Here is a 22,423-nt window from a genome sequence, read left to right as displayed (position 1 = left end):
CCAGCCAGCCGGATGATCCATCCAGAGAGCGACAGATACCGGACGCAGCAACCGCTTGCCGCATGCGGAGTGCAGCCTGCTGTAGGTGATAGTTTGAAGTGTACCTTGGATACGGAGTATATGGCGTACAGCAAGAACTCTATACGCATACTTACAGCCAAGTATAGGACTGCGTCTAGTGCAGCGGAAGGATTTCCCTCGCAAGCCATCTCAGCTAAGACCCTCCTTGTGTCCCAGCAACGGAACGTCCCAAACAGTCCAAAGAATCCCCGGGCATCCCGCGTGTTTTGACGAAGTTTCGCCGAACCGACATCACGATAACTCGTGGTATGTAATTATGGTGAACCAGCGACCAGGATGTGAATCCAGCAACAGCCGCTTTGCGATCGGGGAGAAATACTTGCTGTCGAAGGAACAATATTAATTTACCCCATCACGTCACAGTGCAGTAGTCTTAGGACGGCAAAATTCTAGCCTACTATATGATAAGTTCGAAAGTTAATCCGCGTGCCTTGTATCCCGGTTGTGTTGTGCTCTTATCGCTGGGACTGCAATATACTTTTTGCCGGTCGCGATAGATCTCCCGCCGCGTATAGATCTATCAACCCGCAGTTGTTGTGTGTAACCCGACCGTGAGATTGGGGAGGGGGAGATACTACCGTTAGACAGGTACTATCTGCAATCTGCACATCCACCAAACTTTCCCAGAATGTAGGATGGATCCCTTGTTGGACAGATCATAAGCCCGTCATATTTCCTCCGCAGTGCAGGTCTATTCAGGTCCTACAGTAGGATAAGTTTTGGGTGAATACTTCCGAATTCATACCCTTTCAGTCTCTTTCTTATCGTCTATCTTCAGCCTCGTGGCCTACCTTGATACCTATCGATATCTATCAATTCTTAACATTCCTCCATCCATCCCAAATAATGGATAAATACTAGCTAACTTTCGATCCGATGAAACCCGCCCCCCCCCCCCCCAAACAAACCCCCAAGTAATGTACGACCATCACATCCCATCACAACAACCACAACAAACAAACAATACTTAACAACTAATAGTAAAACAACTAATAGTAATAACCCGTACGGTAAGTACCAATACCGATCAAGGCAAGCAAGCACACGACCACATACGACTTGCCCTCTTTTTTGCCTCCCCTTCCACTCTGCCGACCCATTCATCCACTCACCCACTCATCCACCAGCCGACCCGACAAATTGAAACAAGTGGGAATCCGCCCGACGGGAGAAACACGCTCCACTGTAAGTGTAAGCAAGTACTAGGCAAGCAAGCAAGCAAGCAAAGCCGTTCCAGTTCGCAGCAGCAGCGGCAGCGGCAGCGGCAGCGGCAGCAGCAGGAGGTTTCTTTACTACGTAGTTCCCACAATCATAACCAAACCCAACCCTTTTTTTTTTTTTTTTCGATTTTCTCTCTCATTGGGTGATGAGGTCTCCATCCGCTCACGTTTTCTTATTGGGATGCAGACTGAACACTGGAACTCCACGTGGCTTATGAGAGATTTGATTAGTAGGTGTTGTTATTGTTATTGTGGGTTGGGTTGGTCGGTAAGTGGTTATGGGCACGGCGTGTTGCTGCTACTTGCAGCACCCCAGATCTCTATCTACACAGTACTGCTATCCAGATGCATACTAAGTGAGCTAGCTATACAAATACTACTTACTTTCTACATAGATTAGCCCTCAAAATATATACCAATAGGAACCCACGGAAGTACTTACCAGGAACTAAGCAACTAGCAGAAACATAGCAGTCAATCAAACAAGGGGGGAAAAAAAGCAAAAAAAACACACACACTTACTTAGTAGGTAACTTCCACGGCCTTTTCGCTGCAAGAAATCCTCATTAAAGTAAAGACGGCCAGCCACACTTGTCAACTTGTGTCAACTAAGTAATTCTAGTTAAGTAAGAAGGTCACTAAATAGTAAACAAGGCTGGCCTCGCCTGGTCTGGAACTTTTTTTCTTTCTTTCCTTTCCCCTACTGCATGCAGTCTGCAAGTGTAAGCTTCGACGGATGACGACTCGCGTCCTTTCCCCTCTTCTCCTCTTTTACTTACTACTCTCTTCCCTTGTTTTAGTAGATCGCTTCGACCTAACCACATAGTCATTGGAATTAAACCTGCTGGAAGATGATTGTTTTCTTGACATCTGTGATTTGAATAAGTGGGTATTTTCATGTATAATTGCTGGGTATTATTGAGTTAGATTCTCAGTAAACTAGTTCCGTTCATCCTTTGAACCGTGCTCTGCTTTGTTCGGCTCAGCTCAGCTCAGAAACAAGTCATGTCTTAATGCGATCTTCATTGTTTTCTTTCATATATAGTAAGTGATATGAGTAAAATATACCCGAGCGGGTGGGTTAATTTGATTAATATCGACAGACCAGGTTTTCGTTCACATTTCACATGTTTTTACTACCACACAAAGTTAGTACTTAGTTGTTTACAGTGCATCTATAATTCCTATAACATATAGCCAATATAGTATATACACAAAAGAACAATCTATATTCCCTTTTAAGAAATAGATTAAATAAGAAAATGAACTAGTTCACCACCCAAATCCCGCTCTTCCCATCTATAACTAAATCCAGAAACCCGACTGAGAAATTATTTGTCAACTTGCCCACCCACACACACACGGGCAAACAACAACAGATCTAAATTGTAAGCATAATGTAAGCAAAATAAGAGTTCTGGAGTCTAGACTGCATAGAGTTGTTCAAGTTTGAGGGGTTTTTTTTTTTCTTTCTCTTTTTCATTGTTATTTATTTATCATTGTTATTATTTATTGTTATTATTTCGGGCCCTTTCCGTTGGTGGGAAGAATATTATTTGACTGGAGCTAGAACTGACTAACTTTAGTGGAGTGGGAACGAAGGATGGATGGATGTGGATGGAAGGCAGAAGGGGAGGGGCCAGTGCTTGGCCCGCCACTGGGCTTGGGTGGGTACGTAGTACTGAGTAGGCTACTAGCCTACTACCAGGCTAGGTGGAGTATGTTTGGTAATTGATTTTATGTGATGTATTCATTTGGGCTGAATTCTGTCTCTGTCATGATGGGGTTTGATGTTTGAGTTAGAACTTGGTGGTAATTGTTGTTGGGGATGGGTAGGATATATTTAGTTAGGTTGCATGTGGTGCTTGTTGAAGTAGGGTTGGGTTGTCTTTGTCTATGCGTGGAACACTAATTGCCAGCAACCCCATACAATTCCGTCCTGGGAACGTGTACAATGCTTCATGTCTGACGACGATATATACTGGAGACAATGCGGAAACATATATCCCACGGCAATCTGAGGTGCTTGCAACGCGAAGGCTGCAACAGATGACTGCGATGGATTTGTTGGTAGCATATTGAATAGAATAGAATGGTACCCGGCATATCCTTCGTTACGATAATCATGGTAGGTTAAAGAAAGATGCTTCATGGGACCAAGTCAAGTGGCTATCAGGTCCGATTTCAATGGGACAATCAATTAAATGATTCCATCTCTGCTTCCTGCCAGCCTACGACCACCACATGGAACTCTGTTATGCTGGTCAATGCACCAACCCATTGTCTGTGCACAATATACACGATCACACTTGAATGTAGAATTGCTGGCATACCATTCAATCAATTAAAATAGAAAGTCGATATCATTACTTATACACTACCTTATGAACAGCACCACAGAATCACAACTGGACATATAATCTTACATCCCACTACTCATGACCTCCCCAGTAGCAAACATACCTACACTCAAGCATGATAATCAATCTCCTACAATACTTACACCAGGAATAGCCTAAATCCTTGGCAAATTAAACCTAATCCTACTTTCGGCCGAGTATTATTTCACAGGAATATCATGTCAAAGAGAGGGTATAAATCTTCATCCGCAGCATGTTAGCTCAGGGGAAGAGCGCCGGGCTCATAACCCGGAGGTCCCTGGATCGAAACCAGGACATGCTATCTCTTCTTTTTTTGTTTATATTTCTTTTACACTTTCTATTTTTGTGATATGGGCTGTTCACAGAATGATCATTACTACTTTTTATCATGAATTAATGGTACATTTGGTGTTTTGTGCACTTTATTCGTCTACTCTAGAACACATACCGACTCAAATCCCAATATAAAATGGAAGCACAAGGCTAAACCACCTCGCTTCTAATACTGTTTTCTGTGATGAGGTACATCGTATGTAAATTAATAATACATATAATATATCATACTATCATATTGTACATACCCTTGAGTCATGCATGGCCCAAAAGAAAATCGGGTACGACATGTATATTAAGAACCCGAGTCAGTCTGCTTCTGCATTTACTGGTGGTTTTGTACAGCACCTTGTAACTAGAGAAAGTTATACCTTATTCAGTGAGTTGAATCCAAGATTTCAGGTAAGTACTATGTGAGATAAGGATATAATTAGAAGCAAGAAGAACTGGATTGGTAGCTGGTAGTACCTATTCAGATATCTGGATCTGCTCGGTTCCTGCCTTCGGACAAGCTGTAACTCAAATCTCTCTTCATGACATGCCATCTCATTCAACATGCATTATCTTGACCTTGTAGGAAACAAAGAGCCGCAGCTACAATCGTACCCCCCACGGCGGAATCACAGCGAAGATAGCGCCATCCACGTACGCTGGCGTCTTCGACTGGCCAAGTCTTCTCCGTTTTATTGGCCTATGAGGGTCTTTTCCGTATCCAGAAGAAGAAGCAGCTCCGGTGTCACGAGGGCAATGCCTGAGCGCAAGATTATCCCGGTTCTGCTCATTTACCCACATCACTCCTGGCAAGGTAATGCATGGCCAAGCCTCACTTGCAATCACCTATCGAGAGTGTGTCTGTTAGCATATGCTATGGGTGCAAGTATACAAGGTATATTTGGTTAGAGGTTCTGAGTGAGAGTCATACTTTGGCAGCCTTGTTCTTCTCATCAATCTGGATGGGGATGTTCTTGGATTTTTCGCGCTCCAAAATAGTCGCAACAGTCCCCGGTGCTAGAAATAGCCAGCGCGAAGGTGTCTAGGCCACAGGTCTTGAAGGCTGAGTAGAGAAGATAATCGCAGTCCTTTAGCACATGTGCAATGCTCTCTGAGGCGGGATAGGCGTAGGAGCAGAAGGCCCCGAGGATGCCACCTGTTAAAAGGTCAAATAAGCCACAAACTAGAACAACCAGTTCCTTTGGCAGAAGGAAGGGAAGACAGGAATGTAGATATAGATTGGGAATGTACCTTGACTCATCAAGTCAGGGCTCCCCAGAATATTCATCACTGCTGCCTTATGTGGCTGCATGCATGGCGTGAGGGATGATCTAGGATAAACATATCGCACGCCAGCATCTAAAGCATGAAGTTTGTAAACCAGAGTGATGAGTTTTCGCTCTGTAACAGGCACAATCTCACGCTCGCAGTCATCATAGAATGCAGCCCACTGGATAGTCGAGGAACTGGCCGGGCTCCAGTTAAAATCGCGAACCTGCTTATTGTGTCGCACATATAGGTTCCCTCCGGTGAACCGGGAAGGCAGGCTCACTACGAGCAAGCCAAATTGATTCTCACTGTCGGGGGACGTGATGTGCTCCCGTTTGAAGCCGTCGGGGCTGGAGTAGACCTGTCCTCATGTTTTGTAAGTGGACTCTTACCCTTCCCACCCTATACCTTTTCAATTTAGAGAAGAGGGAAAGGAACCAACATCTAGCATCCTGAGATCTGCAATCAGTTTCCTGCTAGCACCAACATCGAAAGACGGAAGCAGCTGTTTCTCAATTTCATCAAGAATACCAAGATCCACCGGATGGAAAGTAGTGGCGAAGTGAGCAGGCTTCAGCGTCCGGCCTCTGTGAAAACCAGGAACAGGAAAGCACTTTTCACGACTGATATAGGAAGCAGGGGTACAATCACTGATAAGCTGCTGCAAAGCTCCTGCACCAGAAGCGTCGACGTCATCTTTTTCGCAGATAGGAAGAACCAGCACGTGCGGCACCGAATCCCTCGAAGTCCAGAAAATTTTGACGGGCTGGGACTTGGTAGGGACGTGGCCATTTCCTGTGATGGAGGTATCGGTAGTGATAGGAATGGATCCGGAACATGAAAAGGATGAAGAACTGCCTTTGATCAATTCCCTGAGTGAGGAGTAGTCGGGTTCATGAGTGAGTTCTGGCGGCATTTTGAAGATTATAGAGCTCGTTCTGTGTAGGTGGGTGGCACCCTGAGGCAGGAGTGGTACTGTACAGGAGACTTAAAAATCAGGACACCGAGAACAGGCTCAATCTTTAGGAGTAAGGTAGATGAGGGGGAGCGACGAATAGGGAGTAACAGAGGTGGTGAAGGATCTGGTGCAATGCATGGATGCAGTGAATGTTCCGGCAGTGAATACATGTAAATGACTTTCCTGACTTTGAAACCCTGTATCATAGAATGGCCGTAGTTACGTCGAGCAGTAGAAGTAGATAAGGAATCATCGTGGCTAAGTTACGTTGTTGCAACAGCATGAGCCTACTTATCCTGTCTACTATGGGAAACAACTCTTGAACTTACAAGTCGATAGAGGTTCATCACCATCACGAAGTCAAGTTATAACAGATGAATCAATATATGTATCCGAATTCAGTCATACCAGACAAAAAGGACATCATCCAATTCTTACAAGAAGTCAATAAACAATAGTCAACACCATATCTCAAAACTTCACCCCGCGTATAAACAGGTATGGAAGGAGCCCATATATCTCCTTCAGCCAGTGACAGATATCCAGTCCCACACCGCGCCTCCTTTCCGGAAAACCCATACAAAAAAGAAAGAAGTCATAACATGCATACGTGCAGATCAAATCATTCATCGCCCCGTAATGTAGTCCTTGTTTTCGATCGTCACACTCTTGGTCATGTGGTTGACCTTGTAAACACCGACCAGTCGAGAGGCAAGTTCGAACTATTGTTGAGAGTCAGTAACGCGCTGCTGTAGCAACTATGGCGAGAGCCTTACCATGTTGTTTCTCAGAGAAATAACAATAAACTGGGCGTTCTTAGTCCTCTCCTTGATATAGGACGCCACAATTGAAACCTAGGCAGATTAGCAACGCACTTTTAGTAGCTGGGGTGGAGTACTCACGTTCCGGAAGTCCAGGGCAGCATCGATTTCGTCCATCACGTACAAGGGAGTCGGCTTGTAGTGATGCAAGGCGAATACCAGCGCCAAACTGGAGAGTGTCTTCTCACCACCGGACAGATTACCAATGTTCTTCCAGCTCTTCTTCGGAGGCATGACGGAGAACAAGATACCCTCAGAGAACGGATCCAAAGAGTCGACTAATTCCAGCTCCGCGTTACCTCCCATCGTAATCATCTGGTACATCTCCTTCAGACGAAGCGAGATAATGCCGAAGCCTTCCATGAACCCATTCAGACGAGCAGATCGGAGGCCATCAAGACGAGCCTTGGCACTGTCGCGCGACGCCAGGGCAGTGGTCAGATCGGCCGAACGCGCTTCATGTTCAGCCGTTCTGCGCCTGTACTCCTCGATGACACTAAGGTCGACAGATGCATTCTGGCTCTTCTCCTCGAGGGCAGCAATGGCTGCCTTCAACGACTCCTTGTTCATCTCCATCAATTCATCTTGAGTGAACATCTGGAGCTCTGTGGCTTCCTGCTCTTCACCCAGATCGCTGACGTTCTGCAACGAAAGCTTGGATAACTTTTCTTGCCAGTACCTCCCGCGCTTTTCGTTCTCGGCCAAGGCTTTCTGGTTCTCCTCAAGCTTATTGCGCATCTCGATCTCGGTAGCGCGGGACTCGTTCAGTTCAGCAACCTTTTCATCCAACTCAGCCTTCACCTTGCCGAGCTCCTCTTTCTTTTCGTCGAGAGCCTGTCTTGTGTGAGCCTGTGAATCTGATACATTTCCATATCGGACTTACCTCTTCCGCTTCCTCCACCTTCTGTTTCCACCCCGAGGCATCGTTGGCCTGGTTGGCAACATCCGCATTAAGTTTCTCGAGCTCCTCTGTCACATGCTCAAGTTCCTTCTCTGCGTCAGCACGGGAATTCTGGTGCTTGACGATGGCCTTCTCGTTCTTTGACTTTCCAACTTCTGCATTGGAAATCTCCTCTGCAAGAAGGCTGATCTGCTCCTTGAGACCGTCGACCTTGGCCTTCTGACCACGTAGTCTAACACCACCAACTTCCATGATCTTATTCTGGAGAGTCTGGATCTCTTCCTCGATGCCGCCCTTTTGTTCACGAAGGTCTTCGATTTCTTCCTCCAGAGCAGCAATCTGTTTCTCTAGAGCTGCAGCTTGGTTCGCGTCCGTCTTTGATGGCTTGTGCTCGGCGCTCAGTTCCTTGACGCGTCGCTGGGCGTCTGCGAGACTTCTGTTGGCACTTTCGATCTCAATCATGATCTTCTGAATTTTGGTCTCCGCCCGTGGTATCTCCTCGGACCTCTCTCTGATCGCTGCCTCCATTTGCCGTTGCTTCTCCAGGAAGCGCTGGAATTTCCTCTCCATTTCTTCCAAATCCCCCTCGAGCTGAGCAACTTGCTCTCTGCTTGTCTCTGCCACTTGCTTGGAGGACATGCCGCCACGTGCTACACGGGTACCACCGCCACTCATAGTACCAGACATGTCAATAAGTTGACCGTCAAGGGTAACGACCCTCCACCGCCTGGCTCCATAGGCAATGCGGTTGGCTTGCTCAAGGTCTTTAGCAACCAAGGTGTTCTGCATGACACTGTAGAATGCGGGGGCAAACTTGGAGTCTTTGGGCTTAACCAGATCAAAAAGTCGAGGGACCTTCTCCGGAGTTGCGATGGAGGACAGATCCCGCCGTGGGAGTCGATCCAGAAGAATGAAGTTGGCTCGGCCGAGATTGTTCTTGCGCAGGTAGTCAATACACTGCTGACCGACCTCGACCGTATCAACTACCATGTTGTCCAGCGCTGGACAGGCAGTCGAGATAGCGACATCATATTTCTCGTCGATAGTTCCAAGGTTTCCGAGCCGGCCGTGGAAGCCTTCAATACGGCCCGACTCCTTAAGACGCATAAGTCCAGATAAAACGCTGCCGCGATTTTGAGTGCTTGCAAGACTGGCCCTTGCCTCATCTGCCTTCTGTCGAGCACTCGAGACATGGGCCCGCACTTCAGGTTCTCTGTGGGCATACTTCTTGAGGTCATGCTTGAGCTTCTCGACCTCTTGTTCAAGTGTCGACTTCTGCTCCTTGCGTTCCTCAAGCTCGGTTTCCTTGGTAGCCAAGCCCTCTTCAATCGAAGCCACCTTGGCCTGAGCCTCTTCCAACAGGACAGCACCCGCGTTGCTTCTCTCACGGATGATGTCAAGTTGACTCTGAGCCACAGCAACAGCCGAGAGCTTCTTGTTGATCTTCTCATCCCAAGGCTCCAATGACTTTTGCTTTGCCGTGATTTGGTCCGAGAGGCCCTGAGTTTTGCCTTTGAGGCTCTCACGGATCGAGTTCAGTTCCTCTTCCTCCATCTTCATCTCCTTCTCAAGCTGTGTAGTCTCCTTAGATTTCCTTTCAATGTCGTCCGCATGCTTTTGCACCAAACTATCACACTCAGAGGCAGCCAGTCGAGTACTCTGCATGGCCTTTTCCAGCTTCTTCTGCTTTCCTACCAGGAACTTCTTCTTCTCTTCAAACTTGACGGATTCCTTGTCGTACTTAGCCATTTCCTTGGCCAAGGCCTGCATCTCCTTTTCCATGCTCTCATATTCCCGCATGCCACGCTTGTATGCCTTCTCGAGCTCTTTGATACCGGACTCGTTGCCCTCGTGCTTCTCTAGCTCGAGGTTCAAAAGCTCTTGCATCTGCAGGATGGCTTCCTCGGTAACTCGGATGTTGTCCCCGCACTCATTAATGTAAATCTGGTAAAGTGCAGACTGTTTCTGGGCCAGCTCATTCTCGTCACGGATGAAGGCGAGTGCCTTGTCCTTTTTGTCTTCCAAGGCGTTCTTCTCCTTCTCTACATGCTGTACACGATTGTTCTTTTCCATACAGACGTCGTTCAGCGTCTCCAGCTCAGCGGCTGCTTCGTCGATGGGCGTCTTGTATTTGGAGGTTCCGATAATATCCTCGAGGTACTCCAGGAGACCATCTTCATGTTCGTTGGCAGCCTTGGCCTTCATCTGTGCGATTGACTCGACTTCACCTTGGAGAATAAGGAAACGCTTATGATCCAGGTCAATGCCGCGGTCGCGGAGCAGGGTGGTCACGGCGGTAAAGTTCGTCTCCTTGCCATTCATGTAGTACTTGCTGCTGTTGTTTTTAAATGCCTTTCGGGATATAATCAGTTGGGAATCTGGGACTACTTCATGCCCTCCAGTAGGTAAGTCAAGGACTTCCTGGAAGTGGACTTCGACTTCGCAGTAGGGCAAGTTGGGAAAGTTGGCGGAATTGTGGATGAGAGCGGAAACTTTGCCCTGTCGCATCTTGCTGGCTCGGAAACCGAAGACAAAGAGCAACGCATCGATGACATTGGACTTTCCGGATCCGTTTGGTCCAACAACCGACGAGAAAGAGGCATGGAAGGGCCCGACGATCTGCTTCCCTGCGTAACTCTTGAAGTTCATCAAAATTAGTGTAGTAATAATCAAGCGACTCTTAGGTTCGGATGGCTCCTCGGGTGCTGAGGGGCCCAGCAACCGAGACTTCATCATGATATCCATCGGCTTCTCGAGAACAGTCGTATTGGGGTTGATCATGGCGATCTGGGGCTTTTCCTCGCTTTCGGACTTCGCGGGCGTCTGATTCACAGCCGATTCAGTGATATCAGCCAGGGGGGGCACACTGCCTCTCTGGGATCGGGGTTGGGACGGGGACGGCGAGACGGAGGGCTCTGGAGTTGGGAGTAAGGACATTTCCGGATTGGGCGTGTGGGAGACACGACTCTTGCGGGGGTGAGCCATACTGGTTATTTTGTTTACCGATGCTGTGACCTGTGAGGCAGTCTCGGGCTCCTCCACTGACGCGACGCTGTCGCCTTCATTGTCGTTGGTATCTGTGAGTTGCGACGCCTCCGACAATTCTGCGGTTGCCGACCTGCGAGATCTCCGTGTAGTGCGTGTGGCCTTGGGTGTAGTCTGCTCAACTGTGGCTCGTCTGCGCGAGGACCTCTTTTCAATTCTGGGTTTCTTGGGAACAGGCGTGGCTTCGCCGCTATCGTCGTCGTCTTCGCCGTGCTGAGATGCCGTGGGGGTGACATTTCCGGGATCCTCCTCTTCGGAGGTTTCTTCGATAGCATAGCTCCGCCGGGCGGCGGCAGAGCGCCTAGTTGGGCGGCTTCTTGCGATGGATGACATTATTTTGGATGAGTCGTCGTCGTCGCCAGAGACGGCTTCATCAAGGCGAATGTTGAAGCGGGCGCAGTTGCAAAGTTGCGGGCGGAAGTGGAAAGTGGGTTGTTTACATTGTGTCCCCATCGGGAATGGCGTTGTTTTCTGCCACAACATGTGCGTCTTTGGACTGTCTGCTTCACCGCCCACCTGCCACGGCGGCCCATACAATTCATCGCGAGTAAATAATCAGCGCTGCATCGGAATTGTTCTGCGGACATATCTCTAACAAAATGGCTCCCTGGGATGATTTCGACTCTATTTTCTACTTCAACAAGAACTTCACCTACGATGGCAAGGTCATTGAGCAGATCGTCGCCAACCGCCGTGCACTTGAAAACCAACTGTTCGCCGACAGACTGCTAGGATTGCTCGGAGTTAAAGCAGGTATTCTCTCCCCTCATCAGCTCCGAAGTGAAGGTCGTTGTTAATCGGGAGCAAACTTCTAGTCACGCAACTTTACCCTCCCAGATCCAATGCAGACCTCCGGACTCTTGTCGGACATATTCTTTCCTCCCCCATGGACATAGAGCACAAGCAAGCGTTGATCTACTATATCCTGAAAGATTGCCGTGCCGCCAGCGATGCGGCTTCCCAGTTTTCGCGCCGGTGTCATTTGCCTGAGAAGTACAGGCTGTTCATAGAAGGACTGTGGAACCTCGATAGGCTTGAATTCAAGGTGCGTCTCTTCTTCGACGCAGTTTGCGACAGTTGCTGACCGAGAATGCGCCGATAGCGAGCCGTCGAATATCTGACCGAGCCTTCTATCATTCCAACTTTTCCGGATGAAATCCTCTATGTCCTTACTCTTCCTCGGCTTCCCAAGCACGATGACAGCCTCGTAATGGCATACTACCTTACAGTTTCCCCGCCTTTGGCATCGGAGAAGGTCCAGCGAGCCTTCTTCAAGACGCTCTGTCGTTCAAGCATTACGGAAGCATTCTACTTCACCCGCAAGAACGACGACACTCTACGTCGAAGCTACCTTACACAGCTCATTGAGTTCGTGCACACAACTGACGCTGGCCCACTTCGGAGCAGTCGCGCGCTGGAACTGATCGGCCTTCCATTCGACGATCAAGAAGAGGAGTGGTTCGAGGATGCTCTGCTTCACGGTAGTGCAAAGGGTCTCCATGGCTCCAAGGACACAGTCATGATGCGCCGCCTTGCTAGTGGCAAGTTGAGTGGCCTGGCCCAGGAGCTTGAGTCCCTCGGCGGGGAGAAGATTGACGGACTGAACTGGGATGTCCTGAGGCAGAGCGTCACACATACACAGACTTCTCACTCCAGCGGTGGACAAGCGTGACATGAAAATTGATATTATGGGAATTGGCTCGGAGAATAGGAGTTGCGCATCGGATCCATTGTAATTTTATGAAGCATTGGCATTGAACAGGCGACGGTTGCTTTTGATGATTTAACAAGGCCGAAAATATAACCACCAGTATACCCCGACCTAATGCCTTTCATAGTATTATTTGCAGCCTGTAGAAGAGTAAATGAAATGATGGACCGTTACAGACAAACTGTATCTCCGCTGTTGATAGCTCCGCGGACAGGAACATGTGTAAATTACAATACCCCGCCCATACACTATGCATGGATTTCCGGTTACTACTGCAGCCTGAGGCGGCGAAATGTACTGTCACCGGATCAATCCAACCACCACCGGCCATCCGCACATTCTCTCTAGTTATATACACCGCGACCAGCTGCGCGCGCTTCGGTTTCTGATATTACTTAAGAGTCTACTTATTCGTCACATCTTTTTCTAACAATTGATCAAATAGATAGCTCTAATTCGTGGGTTTCTGACTTTCGATTGAGCTCTTATCATCACCGTCAGACGGTCAGCAGGGGCCTCTCGTACTGTCCGACGCCGCAAAGGCCCAATACGACATGGTTGTCTGCACGTACTTTCAGCAGGGGCGGTGCAGATTTGGAGGTATGAAGATACCTTGCCACCAAGATCAGATTTTGCTCTCGTATCGGTCTAAACAGTGGACTAACAATCATTCCAGACCGTTGTAAGAATGAGCACCCCAGCCAGCAGACATTGAGCTCCGGCAACCGTTTCGGGGCACTTGCTGGGGGAGGTTTCGGAGGTACGTTTAGTGTTTGCTGTTGGAGACAACACGACACAACATGCTCTGTCTATTGAATGGGCTGTAAAGCCATTATGTGCCCCGACTTTCATCGTCTACTTTGAACTATATCATTATCGTCATTTGTTCTCTTCAAGAACTGTCACTGCATTATACTTGCTTCACGATTTGTTGCTTCCACCATATGTTGTGAGATTTCCTAACTTCAAACATAGGTCGTGGCGCCCAGACTCAGCAATCTGCAGAGTAAGTTGTTCTTCAGCCAAGCTATTTTACATGGGACCTTTCTGACACCCCACAGCTATGGAATCACTACGGCGGACATCAAGGCCGACCTTACCGCCGGTAAAGGCCGGCCAGAATGGGTTTTTTCCTGCTACGGTCCCGGCAGAAACGCCCCCAGGCAATTATTTGGAGGCGCAAATCGAGAGCGGAGTTTCGAAGAACTGCGACTGCGCCATTATGAAGCTGCCGCAGCAGGCAACGCCGACCAGGCAGTCCAAGAAGCTCAAGCTCTGTATGGGGAGGCCCTGAAGCAGATGGATGTCATCCTGAATGATCTAAACGGTGCTGTGAAGTATGTCGTCGACGGTATCAATGAACGTCCCAACAGAATTGATATCGTGGAGGGCAAGACCGGCCCTGCTTCCACCCCAGCACCTTCTGCTTTCGGTCAGCCCTCGCAACCTAGCCAACCTTCACCATTCGGGCAACCCGCTGCTCCCAGCTCAGCACCGGCTTTTGGCCAGCCTTCAGGATTAGGCAGTCAACCCTTCGGCAAGCCCTCTGCGTTCGGTCAGCCGTCAGCCTTCGGGCAGCCCTCGGCCTTGGGTCAAACATCTGGCTTGGGGCAAGCACCTGGCTTCGGACAACCTAGTGCTTTAGGTCAAGGGTCTGCATTTGGACAGCCCTCAGGCTTGGGAGGAGGGCAGTCGGCATTCGGGAAACCAGCCTTTGGCCAGCCTAGCTTTGGTCAGCCTTCTACCGGCCAGTCTTCATTCGGCCAGCCATCATCACTCGGAACATCGGCATTCGGGACACCTGCTGCGGCCTCCCCATTTAGTCAGATATCAGCTCCTAGCCAGCAACCAAGCGGCTTTGGTCAGTCCGCCGGACAAGCATCACCGTTCGCACAGGTCGGGAGTCAAACCCCGCCTCGTCTTCTGGCTTCGGTCAACCCTCGACACAGCCGGCTGGTTTCGGCCAACCGTCACAGACAGCTTCGCCTTTTGGTCAACCACCACAACAACAACCGGCCTCAAACCCTTTTGGACAACCCTCCACGGCCGCAGCTCCGAGTCCCTTCGGTGCTCCAAGCCAACCAGTTGCACCTTCAGGATTTGGACAGCCTGCTAGCGGATTTGGGCAGCTAGGCCAATCAGCGCCTGCTCCCGCTCTTGCATCCACGCCAACAGCTACCGCAGGAACCGGCCCTCCTGCCATCATCAAGATCGACAACCCCAATGAGCTACACCCCATCCCACCGCTGACAGGTCAGACCATCCGCGACCCTATGACCAAGAGGCTCTCAGCCTGGAAGGGGCAACCGGTTAAGTACATCAACAACGAACCCTGCTATCTACATCCGCAGGATCGTCAGACCTACGTCCGCATCTTCTTTCCAGATGGACCCCCTGATGCAGCCAGCTTACGGGACGCACATGCAAAGGACGAGGAATATACAGCTGAGGTCACTGCGCAGTACGAGTTCTTCGTGCAAAACGGATGCTTCAAGGACGGAGTGATTCCGAGCGTGCCCCCGAAGACGGAATGGGTGAGCTTCGACTTCTAGCCAATTCAGGCTCTCGGACTTTCTTTTACATGGTTTACTTGGGCATTGTATTATATAGATCATTAGCATTCTTTACGGACGGAATGGGCGTCCAGGCGGGAAATTCTCACACGGAACAACGGAAGCAGTAGATTCACTGCTAGTATTTGATACCAATACACTACACACTACACTACAATCCATCATAGGAGCATGCAATTCCACAAAAGAAATATAGTTTACTGCTTTTTGAACTTTTTCATTTTCAAGCCAGGAACTGGCGGGTATCGACGAATGCCTCGCACGGCCGCAGCAGCACCACAAAACATAACCTCATCGTCCGCGCCACCCCTGTCACGAACCCAAACCGTATCCAGTGAAGGAAGAGGTAGGGATTTGTTTAAGCAGCAATGGTGACCTCAACCTCAACACCAGCCTCGATGTTGATGATGATCTGCTTGACGGTCTCGGTGGGGGCGAGGAGGCTACAAACGTATTAGTTTTCCATATTCCCTTCCAATATCATCACATAGTATAGTAAATGGGGGAACTCACTCGATGAGACGCTTGTGGATGCGCATCTCGTACTTGTCCCAGGTCTTGGAACCCTCACCGTTGGGGGTCTTACGGGTGGAGATGTGAAGGGTCTTGGTGGGAAGACGGACGGGACCCTTGACCTGGAGGGACTTGGAGCGAGCACGGTCGATCAGCTCCGAGCACACCTTCTCGAGGGAAGCGACCTTGCGAGAGGTGAGGGTGATACGGATCTTGTGGACCTTCTATATTCCCATCAAAAGAGGTGTTTGTTAGTGATTTGTCGTTCGCATTGATTGATTGATTTGATACATATATAACCCCATGTCCCAATGGCATTGCATTGAAGACATGTTATATATGTATCATGATGATGGTGGTAGACGTACAGGGCCCTCGCCGAAATCCTTCTCAGGCTTCTGGAAAGACATCTTGAAATGTAGTTTTGAGACGGTGGGGTGACCGGTGGGATTTGAGATGCTGTTGGACCTGAAGGTTAGTTGTTGTCGAAAGGAGAAAAGAAGTTAGAGAAGGGGGAGGGCATACCGCAAGGGAGGCTGGACTGCCAATCAAGACCTGAACTATCGGGGTTCGGTAATGTGATGATGGCCGTTGAGGAGAGAGTCTGGATGGTTTGCCGGGCGGAATAACAATTATCGTGCAACTTTTTTTGTCCAAATTTTTATTCATCCATTCTTTCTTGCTTGTGCGGGTGGAGGGCTTGGCGCTCGGCTAAGGAGCTGGTTCGGGAGCTAGTGGCTCGTTGTGGTTAGTTGATTTTGGGTTTGGGAGGGCGGTGAGTCAGCGGGATTGGGGAGGCTCGGTTTGGATAGTTTAATTACTCCGTATGTTGGAACTAACTAGATAGTCTGCACTCTGTAGATGGAGGGATATGGTGGTGAGGGAGGTGGCTGTTAAGTATTGAATTATGAAATCGTTTGAATTGTATCAAACTATGTATCTGAAATTTCCTTCATAATTATCTATTAGTATGGATAGAAGAGTACAATAGCTAGTCAGGTTATAGTCCTCGACAGCACAACAAGGGTGACTAGGACAGAGATGATAGTGGTGTAAACAGTCTAGTATAATTTGGCATGTGGTGGTTGTTTTTATATGTTGGTATGATAGCTTACCTTAATGGTGATTGCATACATGGGATAACTGATAACCGAGTATGGCTTCCAGATACAATGGAAATATAAGGCACAAGAGTACAAGTATATTCTGATATTCATGTAATATATAATGCATTCTATAGACCAATAAATCACAAACCGGGGCATTATCTCATTAGGCACTGTGAGGCAGTCAAAAGGCATCAGTCATATCCGGACATTCACCAGAAAGACTATATAGTGCAGTGGGGTAGGGGTGGGGTGGCGTAGCGTAGCGTGGAGTGGGACTATTTACAACAAGGATCTGGGGGATAGTACATGGTTGATAAAAGTGACAGAAGGGATGCATCTAGCTTGGTCGCTGACTCGCATAGATAGTCTTCAATGGCTTCAATGATGATCCGAGAACACACCATTCTCCGCACACGATTTCCTGCACTCCTCGAGAATGCGGACCTGCTTTGCGACGTCGCCAAGTTTGCCAATCACCTCTTTGTTACCATCGTAGAAGGTGAAGATGGTATAAGGGATGCCAGTGTCACGGCAAAAGTCGAGCACCAGGCGCTGGGTCCGACGCAGATTGTGCCGCGGAATGCGGGGGTAGAGATGATGGATGGCTTGGAATTGAAGACCACCGTGGAAGAAGTCGAGCCAGGTCGGGCAGTCGACATCCATGGTGGTGCGGAGCATTCGTTGCGGGAAAGACTCGTTGACTCCCATATCGGAGGTGGACATGGCGAAGTGAGAAAGCGTGATTTGCACGTGTAGCGGAGAGGTAACCATGTGAGAAACGAAAAGGAAGGCAAGCCGGCTGCTCCAGTCCGGAATCGAGCGGTACATCACTCCATAGCCAAACCAGATCCAGAAAAAGACCTGACCGCCAATCTCAAACCACCGATGCCACCAGGCGGGACCTTTCTTCGGGGCTTGGCCCGTGAAGAGGTATTCCCAGCTCAGACGATACAGATTGAAACGTCCAAACAGGAGGATGGGGTAGTAGAGGTAGTTTTGGAAGCGCAAAAGGAAGTTTGCCGCAGCATCGAATTCCATGATGCGGTCGTAGTAGGTGCTGCGAAGGCTGGTAAGGAAGCGGTGGGAAACGGCGAAGAATGGCATGTGTTCGATATCAGGGTCGTGTTCGGGGGCGTTCGTCACGATATGGTGGACATTGTGGCTGCGTTTCCACCACCCCAGGCTGAGTCCTCCGAGATAGTCGGCGATAATGATACCAATTACCGTGTCGACGTGGAAGTTGTGCGTAATGCCCATATGGCCAGCATCATGGGCAGTAAACACAAGCTGATGCCAAAAGCATCCAAGGAAGAAACCTGAAGTCGCATACCATCCAATCTGGAGGAAATAGTAGGACAAGGCAGCGAAGAGCGTATATCGGCAGCATTCGATAAAGTACGAGAAGTAGCGACAGTCGTAGAGCCCCTCCGCACGGATCTGCCGGTCCAGATCACGATACCTCTGCTTGATCTTCTCCTGATTGTCCAAATCTAGCGAGGGGTATTTGGCCGTATCGAAGACGAGTTCCTCCTGCGTGCGCGCATCGAGAAAGAAGGGTTTTGGTTGGAACTCTTCGCTTTTGGCGGCCGAGGCTGGGGTTGCGGGCGCAGGTTTCCGCTGGCGAGCACCTGACGTGCTATCGACGGCATCAAAGATCGGAGATGGCGGCTGTGACGTTTCTTGACCGGAACTCTCCTGACCAGAGCTCTCTTCATCGGACAAACAATCCTCGGTATACGGACGAAACTTTCCGCCCTGGATGGGTGGCAGGAAGTTCACCCATGGGCCCTCGATGCGACCGATCTGAAAGGACAACATTCGCTGGCGCGCTTCCTTGGAGTGTAAACTGTAGCAGAGAAAAGTCGGAGTCAATGGTCTGTTCGCACCCGGGCCTCCCGGGGTTCATGGGGGCTACATACGCGTTGATCTCATCGGTGGCATCTTTCCCAACCATGTGCCTGATGGACTTGTCTCCTCCGGGATGGTAGGGAATCCATGCATCGACCCTGAGTACGCGACCGTCGAAGATGATGACATGCTTGCCTTCAGAAATAAGGCCCTCGATATACCTTCGGGACAGAATGGTGTCCTTCCGGGCCGCGGAGGTAGAAGGAGCGGTGACCATGGTACGGTTGCAACAGGTACCTGTGCAATACCAACCAAGGGATCGGGGACAAGGGGTGGTTACAAAGAGGGTGAAGGATCAGCCCAAGGGGGCATCATATAGTGCAAAGAAATAGTAGGGGGGGTGGAAGATTAGAGGGGGTAGTGGAATGAGAAGATACAATCCAGAGACCGAGAGAAAGAGACCAGATGGAGGTAGAAGGACAGGATGAAGATGGAACTACTACTAATAGAAAAAGCGGGGACGCGAAGGTGAAACGTGCCGGCGATCGTCACCCGATCCAGCGAGTGTCATTCCACCCACATTTCTGTCTCCGTCTCAGCCCATTCATTCCCCGTTCCATCATCATCATCACCACCATCATCATCACTGACTTACTAGTATTACTTCCTAGCTTCAATCTCCCGCTTGCTTTCTTCCCTTTATTTTGTTCTTAGTTTATTTCTTCCCCTCCTTTAATTCCCTTCCCACCGCCTCTTCTGCACTTACTCTTCCCCAGACTCCTCCTCTCCTCCCCTTCTCCTCCTTACCCCCCCCCAAAACCCAAGCTCTGATCCGCGAGTCCCTCCGCCCCCCTCTACCGTCCGTCTTCTTCCCCCAGTTCGGTTGTCAGCGTCGTATGATCCAACATGGCCGCCAACCCAGGAGAGGTATAGTCAACTCCCAGTGTGCGCGGCTACACCACGCCTCTATCTAAATCGATAGGGGCAGAAAAGTAGTTTGGATGTTCTGACTCGGTCCGCCTGGTCCTTTCTCACAGGATTCCCTCTCTCCGCTGATCCAAAAATGGCTTGAGTGGGACCAAGTAAGTCCCCTACATTTGTCAGATTCCGATCCGCCCAGCTCGGCTTTAACTCTCCCCACCCCCAATAGTAATGGTGGTAGTGGAGGTATTGCTGTTGCTCAATGCTCTTACTCATGCGCTTTCCTCATCAACCTTCCGAAGTCTCACTGCTAATGCCCAACCCTATCAGGATGCCTCTACTCGCGGGGAAATTGAGCGGTTGCGCGATGCGGGAGACCTGGTGGAGTTGCAGCAGCGCCTGCAAAAGAGTACGTGTGGGCTCGAGACATGCTTCATCTGATCTTCTCGTACCGAATTTAGGCACTTTACGCTCCCCTGCCTGTCATGTCTAATCCGCATAAACTGCAGGAATCCAATTTGGCACCGCTGGTCTCCGGGGTCGCATGGCAGCGGGCTTCTCTTGCATGAACTCTTTGACTGTTATTCAGGCATCGCAGGGTCTGGCGATGTACTTGAAGAAGCATCATGGTGATATTGCCTCATATGGCGTCGTCATTGGCCATGATGCCCGCTACAATTCCGCCAAGTTCGCCGCTCTGGCCGCAAATGCTTTCATCGCACAGAGGATCCCGGTCTGGTTCTACTCCGAGCCTTCTGTTACGCCGACGGTGCCTTTCGGTGTAACCCAACTGCATGCTGCTGCAGGCATCATGGTTACGGCAAGCCATGTAAGGCACCCCTGTCTGTCAAATTAAAGATCATGTGGCTAATCGTGCCCTAGAATCCAGCACAAGATAATGGTAGGTTGCCATGGCTTGCTCCTCGACAGCCGGACAGTATCACTGACGGACGTGGCGAACAGGTTACAAAGTGTCTGGTTGCGCTCATCCAGCCTGTTTTGATTATCACTAACATGCTCCAGCTATTTCAAAAATGGCGCCCAGATCAATACCCCCATGGATGTGGAGATAGCTCGATCTATCGAGGAGAATCTGACACCCTGGCCCAACGCTTGGAAAGACTTGCAGCCCGGTGAATATTTGCGCCCCAAGGCGTACGACAATCTCCTGCCACACTACAACACAGCAGTATGGCAATACGCTGTGAGTCAAGATGCATTGTGCTTTGGTAACACGGGCTCACCCTTGTGCAGACATACACAGTGCGGGAATGGAAGCAGCCACAGCCATTTGTGTACACTCCTCTGCATGGTGTAGGAGGCCTGGTATTCCCCAGCTTGTGCCGTTCCGTTGGTATCAAAGATTTCACTGTCGTCCCAGAACAAGAACAACCGAACCCCGACTTTCCCACGGTAGCTTTTCCCAATCCCGAAGAGGTTGGAGCTTTGGATCTCGCAATGCGCACCGCGGATCGGGAGGGCAGAGAACTGATTATCGCACATGATCCGGATGCAGACCGCTTTGCGGCTGCTGAGAAGGTCAAGTATGTATCCGCTGCCTTTCAACAAAGGACCCCACTAACCAACTGCAGTGGATCGTGGTTCACTTTCACCGGAAACCATTTGGGAGTACTGCTTGCATCGCACTTGTTTGATTCCTTGGAGACTATCGACAGCGACACACGAATCGCCGTGCTGAACTCGACCGTCTCGACGTGCATGTTGGAGAAAATGGCAAAGGCAAAGGGGATGCATTACGAGGAAGCATTGACCGGTTTCAAGTGGATGGGCAACATCGCGCGAAGACTCGAAGAACTCGGCTACTATGTTCCGTTCGCCTTTGAAGAAGCGCTTGGATACATGTTTCCGGAGGTGTGCTACGACAAGGACGGTATTTCCGCCGCCATGGTGTTCTTGCTAGCCCAAGCCAAATGGAATGCTCAAGGACTTACCCCATACACGAAGCTTCAGCAACTCTTCAAGGAACACGGGCACCACGAGACTCTCAACACCTACGTCCGATCGACGGACCCGGAGCTCACCATGGATCTATTCCGAAAAATCAGATCTGGACAGTTCGGCGCCGGAAAGTCCTTTGGCTCCTTCAACATCCAGCGATGGCGAGACCTGACGGAGGGTTACGACTCGGGAACCGAGGACCACACGCCCACACTTCCGGTTGATAAGAGCACCCAGATGCTGACACTATGGCTGGATCGGGAAGTCAGATTCACCATTCGTGCATCGGGCACAGAACCCAAAGTCAAAAGTACGTCGAAAATCATACAGAGCCATTTGCAGTGCTAATATCGATTCTAGTCTATATTGAAAGCAGCGGAGCATCGCAAGACCAAGCCGTCGAGGCTGTCCGTGACACATTCCTGACCGTTATCAAGGAATGGGTTCAGCCTTTTGCTCCAGCCATGACGTACAGCGAGCAACAGGTTACATCCTCGGGCACTAAGTTCCCGGTGAAATAAGCAGCGAGTAAGAGTGATGAGGTGCTTGGGCGAAACCTTTTATTATGTTCCATGAATGACTATAGAACACAGCTGGGGGAGGTTAACCCCGGCCCTGTGTTGCCATTTCAGCAAGACTAGCATGAATACGACGCAATGAATCTCTACCGTGATAATTCGGGTCAGTGATTTGAAGTAAGGCTGTAGCAGTGGTATTTCAGAAGTACGTATTGGCATGGAATGTAGGCTGCTAACTATTATACTCCGTATACTAGACTAATTCCACCGC

General features: G+C 49.6%; 7 protein-coding genes and 1 non-coding gene across 8 annotated transcripts; 4 read left to right on the top strand and 4 right to left on the bottom strand.

The window, feature by feature from the left end:
- Positions 1-3,911: 3,911 nt before the first annotated feature.
- Positions 3,912-3,983, top strand: BO83DRAFT_t91. The gene has a single exon. It is a non-coding gene; the product is annotated as a tRNA-Met (tRNA).
- A 626-nt stretch (positions 3,984-4,609) lies between these two features.
- On the bottom strand, positions 4,610-6,191 carry BO83DRAFT_459838 (oxidoreductase; the record flags this gene model as incomplete). The annotated part of the gene is made up of 5 exons (XM_025537189.1): positions 4,610-4,852; positions 4,938-5,023; positions 5,058-5,162; positions 5,258-5,636; positions 5,718-6,191. The coding sequence occupies 5 exons, from the start codon at positions 6,189-6,191 to the stop codon at positions 4,610-4,612; spliced, it is 1,287 nt and encodes a 428-aa protein (XP_025391219.1).
- Positions 6,192-6,625: 434 nt separating this feature from the next.
- Positions 6,626-11,378, bottom strand: smc4 (condensin subunit SMC4). Its single transcript, XM_025529144.1, has 5 exons — positions 10,943-11,378; positions 7,938-10,870; positions 7,136-7,888; positions 7,010-7,087; positions 6,626-6,955 (listed from the first exon to the last, which is right to left on the bottom strand). Exons 1-5 carry the CDS (start codon positions 11,331-11,333, stop codon positions 6,860-6,862), a joined length of 4,251 nt encoding a protein of 1,416 aa, XP_025391218.1. The 5' UTR covers positions 11,334-11,378; the 3' UTR covers positions 6,626-6,859.
- Positions 11,379-11,578: 200 nt separating this feature from the next.
- BO83DRAFT_355397 (ELYS family protein) lies at positions 11,579-12,822 on the top strand. Its single transcript, XM_025529143.1, has 3 exons — positions 11,579-11,753; positions 11,816-12,045; positions 12,103-12,822. The coding sequence occupies exons 1-3, from the start codon at positions 11,600-11,602 to the stop codon at positions 12,670-12,672; spliced, it is 954 nt and encodes a 317-aa protein (XP_025391217.1). The 5' UTR covers positions 11,579-11,599; the 3' UTR covers positions 12,673-12,822.
- A 443-nt stretch (positions 12,823-13,265) lies between these two features.
- On the top strand, positions 13,266-15,263 carry BO83DRAFT_386160 (FG-nucleoporin nup42; the record flags this gene model as incomplete). Its single annotated transcript, XM_025532656.1, has 5 exons — positions 13,266-13,311; positions 13,388-13,471; positions 13,687-13,717; positions 13,773-14,572; positions 14,608-15,263. 5 exons carry the CDS (start codon positions 13,266-13,268, stop codon positions 15,261-15,263), a joined length of 1,617 nt encoding a protein of 538 aa, XP_025391216.1.
- Positions 15,264-15,380: 117 nt separating this feature from the next.
- On the bottom strand, positions 15,381-16,400 carry S10a (40S ribosomal protein uS10). The gene is made up of 4 exons (XM_025530605.1): positions 16,323-16,400; positions 16,166-16,256; positions 15,798-16,021; positions 15,381-15,727 (listed from the first exon to the last, which is right to left on the bottom strand). Exons 2-4 carry the CDS (start codon positions 16,205-16,207, stop codon positions 15,643-15,645), a joined length of 351 nt encoding a protein of 116 aa, XP_025391215.1. The 5' UTR covers positions 16,208-16,256; positions 16,323-16,400; the 3' UTR covers positions 15,381-15,642.
- A 603-nt stretch (positions 16,401-17,003) lies between these two features.
- BO83DRAFT_376006 (fatty acid desaturase) lies at positions 17,004-19,216 on the bottom strand. The gene is made up of 2 exons (XM_025530604.1): positions 18,826-19,216; positions 17,004-18,752 (listed from the first exon to the last, which is right to left on the bottom strand). The coding sequence occupies exons 1-2, from the start codon at positions 19,029-19,031 to the stop codon at positions 17,285-17,287; spliced, it is 1,674 nt and encodes a 557-aa protein (XP_025391214.1). The 5' UTR covers positions 19,032-19,216; the 3' UTR covers positions 17,004-17,284.
- A 574-nt stretch (positions 19,217-19,790) lies between these two features.
- On the top strand, positions 19,791-22,289 carry BO83DRAFT_202900 (phosphoribomutase PRM15). Its single transcript, XM_025526649.1, has 7 exons — positions 19,791-19,836; positions 20,006-20,504; positions 20,558-20,646; positions 20,699-20,879; positions 20,930-21,219; positions 21,268-21,944; positions 21,995-22,289. The coding sequence occupies exons 2-7, from the start codon at positions 20,220-20,222 to the stop codon at positions 22,153-22,155; spliced, it is 1,683 nt and encodes a 560-aa protein (XP_025391213.1). The 5' UTR covers positions 19,791-19,836; positions 20,006-20,219; the 3' UTR covers positions 22,156-22,289.
- Positions 22,290-22,423: the final 134 nt, after the last annotated feature.

Source organism: Aspergillus eucalypticola (assembly GCF_003184535.1).
Source record: "Aspergillus eucalypticola CBS 122712 chromosome Unknown BO83scaffold_5, whole genome shotgun sequence".
NCBI lineage: Eukaryota > Fungi > Ascomycota > Eurotiomycetes > Eurotiales > Aspergillaceae > Aspergillus > Aspergillus eucalypticola.
The sequence above is the reverse complement of the archived record's forward strand: the minus strand, read 5'-3'. Positions and strand labels throughout refer to the sequence as shown.

What these genes read in the sequence shown, in the direction of transcription:
- BO83DRAFT_202900 (XM_025526649.1), top strand. Translation starts at nt 20,220, where the DNA reads ATGGCAGCGGGCTTCTCTTGCATGAACTCTTTGACTGTTATTCAGGCA. An exon ending in CAGCAGTATGGCAATACGCT is followed by an intron (nt 20,880 to 20,929) that starts GTGAGTCAAGAT and finishes ACCCTTGTGCAG; the next exon opens with ACATACACAGTGCGGGAATG. An exon ending in GCGGCTGCTGAGAAGGTCAA is followed by an intron (nt 21,220 to 21,267) that starts GTATGTATCCGC and finishes AACCAACTGCAG; the next exon opens with TGGATCGTGGTTCACTTTCA.
- BO83DRAFT_355397 (XM_025529143.1), top strand. Translation starts at nt 11,600, where the DNA reads ATGGCTCCCTGGGATGATTTCGACTCTATTTTCTACTTCAACAAGAAC. An exon ending in ATTGCTCGGAGTTAAAGCAG is followed by an intron (nt 11,754 to 11,815) that starts GTATTCTCTCCC and finishes GCAAACTTCTAG; the next exon opens with TCACGCAACTTTACCCTCCC. An exon ending in TCGATAGGCTTGAATTCAAG is followed by an intron (nt 12,046 to 12,102) that starts GTGCGTCTCTTC and finishes ATGCGCCGATAG; the next exon opens with CGAGCCGTCGAATATCTGAC.
- S10a (XM_025530605.1), bottom strand. Translation starts at nt 16,207, where the DNA reads ATGTCTTTCCAGAAGCCTGAGAAGGATTTCGGCGAGGGCCCT. An exon ending in AGGATTTCGGCGAGGGCCCT is followed by an intron (nt 16,022 to 16,165) that starts GTACGTCTACCA and finishes ATGGGAATATAG; the next exon opens with AAGGTCCACAAGATCCGTAT. An exon ending in ATCCACAAGCGTCTCATCGA is followed by an intron (nt 15,728 to 15,797) that starts GTGAGTTCCCCC and finishes ATACGTTTGTAG; the next exon opens with CCTCCTCGCCCCCACCGAGA.
- BO83DRAFT_376006 (XM_025530604.1), bottom strand. Translation starts at nt 19,031, where the DNA reads ATGGTCACCGCTCCTTCTACCTCCGCGGCCCGGAAGGACACCATTCTG. An exon ending in GCCACCGATGAGATCAACGC is followed by an intron (nt 18,753 to 18,825) that starts GTATGTAGCCCC and finishes TCTCTGCTACAG; the next exon opens with TTTACACTCCAAGGAAGCGC.
- smc4 (XM_025529144.1), bottom strand. Translation starts at nt 11,333, where the DNA reads ATGTCATCCATCGCAAGAAGCCGCCCAACTAGGCGCTCTGCCGCCGCC. An exon ending in ATCGGTAAACAAAATAACCA is followed by an intron (nt 10,871 to 10,942) that starts GTATGGCTCACC and finishes TCCCAACTCCAG; the next exon opens with AGCCCTCCGTCTCGCCGTCC. An exon ending in AGGTGGAGGAAGCGGAAGAG is followed by an intron (nt 7,889 to 7,937) that starts GTAAGTCCGATA and finishes CACACAAGACAG; the next exon opens with GCTCTCGACGAAAAGAAAGA.